The sequence below is a fragment of the Heterodontus francisci genome, chromosome 14 (assembly GCF_036365525.1).
Source record: "Heterodontus francisci isolate sHetFra1 chromosome 14, sHetFra1.hap1, whole genome shotgun sequence".
Lineage (NCBI taxonomy): Eukaryota > Metazoa > Chordata > Chondrichthyes > Heterodontiformes > Heterodontidae > Heterodontus > Heterodontus francisci.
The window spans coordinates 40,369,262-40,373,286 of record NC_090384.1 but is presented as its reverse complement, the minus strand read 5'-3'; the positions used below and the strand labels follow the sequence as shown (position 1 = coordinate 40,373,286).

The 4,025-nt window shown below is 37.3% G+C and overlaps 1 protein-coding gene across 1 annotated transcript; it reads left to right on the top strand.

The window, feature by feature from the left end:
• The first annotated feature begins 831 nt into the window (after positions 1 to 831).
• On the top strand, positions 832 to 3,068 carry LOC137376903 (uncharacterized). The gene is made up of 3 exons (XM_068045860.1): positions 832 to 1,065; positions 1,458 to 1,787; positions 2,796 to 3,068. Exons 1-3 carry the CDS (start codon positions 832 to 834, stop codon positions 3,066 to 3,068), a joined length of 837 nt encoding a protein of 278 aa, XP_067901961.1.
• The last annotated feature ends 957 nt before the right edge of the window (positions 3,069 to 4,025 follow it).

Below are 4,025 nucleotides of genomic sequence, written 5' to 3'. Positions count from 1 at the left end.
TCAGAACCACCAATAATAGAGGATTTAGAACAAGCAAAAATAGAGGATTCAGAACCACCAATAATAGAGGATTCAGAACCAGCAACAATAGAGAATTCAGAACCAGCAGAAATAGAGAATTCAGAACCAGCAACAATAGAGGAATCGGAACTACCAATAATAGAGGAATCTGAACCATCAAAAATAGAGAATTCAGAACCATCAATAATAGAGAATTCAGAACCAGCAACAATAGAGGAATCAGAACCACCAATAGTAGAGGATTTAGAACCAGCAAAAATAGAGGATTCAGAACCACCAATAACAGAGGATTCAGAACCAGCAACAATAGAGAATTCAGAACCAGCAAAAATAGAGAATTGAGAACCAGCAACAATAGAGGAATCGGAACCACCAATAATAGAGGATTCAGAACCAGCAAAAGTAGAGAATTCAGAACCAGCAATATTAGAGAATTCAGAACCAGCAACAATAGAGGAATCAGAACCACCAATAATAGAGGATTCAGAACCAACAAAAATAGAGGATTCAGAACCAGTAATAATAGAGAATTCAGAACCAGCAACAATAGAGGAATCAGAACCAGCAAAAATAGAGGATTCAGAATCAGCAATAATAGAGGAATCAGAACCACCAATAATAGAGGATTCAGAACCAGCAGTAATAGAGAATTCAGAACCAGCAGCAATGTAAGAAACTGAACCACCAATAATAGAGGAATCTGAACCAGCAAAAATAGAGAAATCAAAACCAGCAACAATAGAGGATTCAGAACCAGCGAAAATAGAGAATTCAGAACCGCCAATAATAGAGGATTCAGAACCACCAAAAATGGAGGAATCAGAATCACCAATAATAGAGGAATCAGAACCACCAACAATAGAGGATTCAGAACCAGCAATAATAGAGGATTCAGAACCAGCAATAATAGAGGATTCAGAACCACCAATAATAGAGAATTCAGAACCAGCAACAATAGAGGAATCGGAACCACCAATAGTAGAGGATTTAGAACCAGCAAAAATAGAGGATTCAGAACCACCAATAACAGAGGATTCAGAACCAGCAACAATAGATCAGAACCAGCAAAAATAGAGAATTGAGAACCAGCAACAATAGAGGAATCGGAACCACCAATAATAGAGGATTCAGAACCAGCAAAAGTAGAGAATTCAGAACCAGCAATATTAGAGAATTCAGAACCAGCAACAATAGAGGAATCAGAACCACAAATAATAGAGGATTCAGAACCAACAAAAATAGAGGATTCAGAACCAGTAATAATAGAGAATTCAGAACCAGCAACAATAGAGGAATCAGAACCAGCAAAAATAGAGGATTCAGAATCAGCAATAATAGAGGAATCAGAACCACCAATAATAGAGGATTCAGAACCAGCAGTAATAGAGAATTCAGAACCAGCAGCAATGTAAGAAACTGAACCACCAATAATAGAGGAATCTGAACCAGCAAAAATAGAGAAATCAAAACCAGCAACAATAGAGGATTCAGAACCAGCGAAAATAGAGAATTCAGAACCGCCAATAATAGAGGATTCAGAACCACCAAAAATGGAGGAATCAGAATCACCAATAATAGAGGAATCAGAACCACCAACAATAGAGGATTCAGAACCAGCAATAATAGAGGATTCAGAACCAGCAATAATAGAGGAATCAGAACCAGCAAGAATGGAGGAATCAGAACCACCAATAATAGAGGATTCAGAACCACCAATAATAGAGAATTCAGAACCAGCAACAATAGAGGAATCGGAACCAGCAAAAGTAGAGAATTCAGAACCAGCAATATTAGAGAATTCAGAACCAGCAATAATAGAGGATTCAGAACCATCAATAATAGAGGATTCAGAACCACCAAAAATAGAGGATTCAGAACCAGCAAAAATAGAGGATTCAGAACCACCAATAATAGAGGATTCAGAACCAGCAACAATAGAGAATTCAGAACCAGCAAAAGTAGAGAATTCAGAACCAGCAATAAGAGAGAATTCAGAAACACCAACAATAGAGGATTCAGAACCAGCAAAAATAGAGAATCAGAACAACCAATAATAGAGGAATCAGAACCACCAATAACAGTGGAAACAGAAGCACCAATCATAGAGGATTCAGAACCAGCAACAAAAGAGGAATCAGAACCAGCAAAAATAGAGGATTCAGAATCAGCAATAATAGAGGATTCAGAACCAGCAATAATAGAGGAATCAGAACCAGCAACAATGGAGATTTCAGAACCAGCAATAAAAGAGGATTCGGAACCAGCGATAATAGAGAATTCAGAACCACCAATAATAGAGAATTCAGAACCAGCAACAATAATCAGAACCACCAATAATAGAGGATTCAGAACCAACAATAATAGAGGATTCAGAACCAGCAACAATAGAGGATTCAGAACCACCAATAATAGAGGATTCAGAAACAAGGACAATAGAGGATTCAGAACAAGCAATAATAGAGGATTCAGAACCAGCAACAATAGAGAATTCAGAACCATCAAACATAGAGGATTCAGAACCAGCAATAATAGAGGAATCAGAACCAACCAATAATAGAGAATTCAGAACCAGCAGAAATAGAGGATTCAGAACCAGCAAAAATAGAGAATTCAGAAACAGCAACAATAGAGGAATCGCAACCACCAATAATAGAGGATTCAGAACCAGCAAAAGTAGAGAATTCAGAACCAGCAATAAGAGAGAATTCAGAAACACCAATAATAGAGGATTCAGAACCAGCAAAAATAGAGAATCAGAACAACCAATAATAGAGGAATCAGAACCACCAATAACAGTGGAAACAGAACCACCAATAATAGAGGATTCAGAACCAGCAATAATAGAGGAATCAGAACCACCAATAATAGAGGAATCTGAACCAGCAAAAATAGAGAAATCAGAACCAGCAACAATAGAGGAATCACAACCAGCAAAAATAGAGAATACAGAACCGCCAATAATAGAGGATTCAAAACCAGCAATAATAGAGGAATCAGAACCACCAATAATAGAGAATTCAGAACCACCAATAATAGAAAATTCATAACCAGCAACAATAGAGGAATCAGAACCACCAATAATAGAGGATTTAGAACAAGCAAAAATAGAGGATTCAGAACCACCAATAATAGAGGATTCAGAACCAGCAACAATAGAGAATTCAGAACCAGCAGAAATAGAGAATTCAGAACCAGCAACAATAGAGGAATCGGAACTACCAATAATAGAGGATTCAGAACCAGCAAAAGCAGAGAATTCAGAACCAGCAATATTAGAGAATTCAGAACCAGCAACAATAGAGGAATCTGAACCATCAAAAATAGAGAATTCAGAACCATCAATAATAGAGAATTCAGAACCAGCAACAATAGAGGAATCAGAACCACCAATAGTAGAGGATTTGGAACCAGCAAAAATAGAGGATTCAGAACCACCAATAACAGAGGATTCAGAACCACCAATAACAGAGGATTCAGAACCAGCAACAATAGAGAATTCAGAACCAGCAAAAATAGAGAATTGAGAACCAGCAACAATAGAGGAATCGGAACCACCAATAATAGAGGATTCAGAACCAGCAAAAGTAGAGAATTCAGAACCAGCAATATTAGAGAATTCAGAACCAGCAACAATAGAGGAATCAGAACCACCAATAATAGAGGATTCAGAACCAACAAAAATAGAGGATTCAGAACCAGTAATAATAGAGAATTCAGAACCAGCAACAATAGAGGAATCAGAACCAGCAAAAATAGAGGATTCAGAATCAGCAATAATAGAGGAATCAGAACCACCAATAATAGAGGATTCAGAACCAGCAGTAATAGAGAATTCAGAACCAGCAGCAATGTAAGAAACTGAACCACCAATAATAGAGGAATCTGAACCAGCAAAAATAGAGAAATCAAAACCAGCAACAATAGAGGATTCAGAACCAGCGAAAATAGAGAATTCAGAACCGCCAATAATAGAGGATTCAGAACCACCAAAAATGGAGGAATCA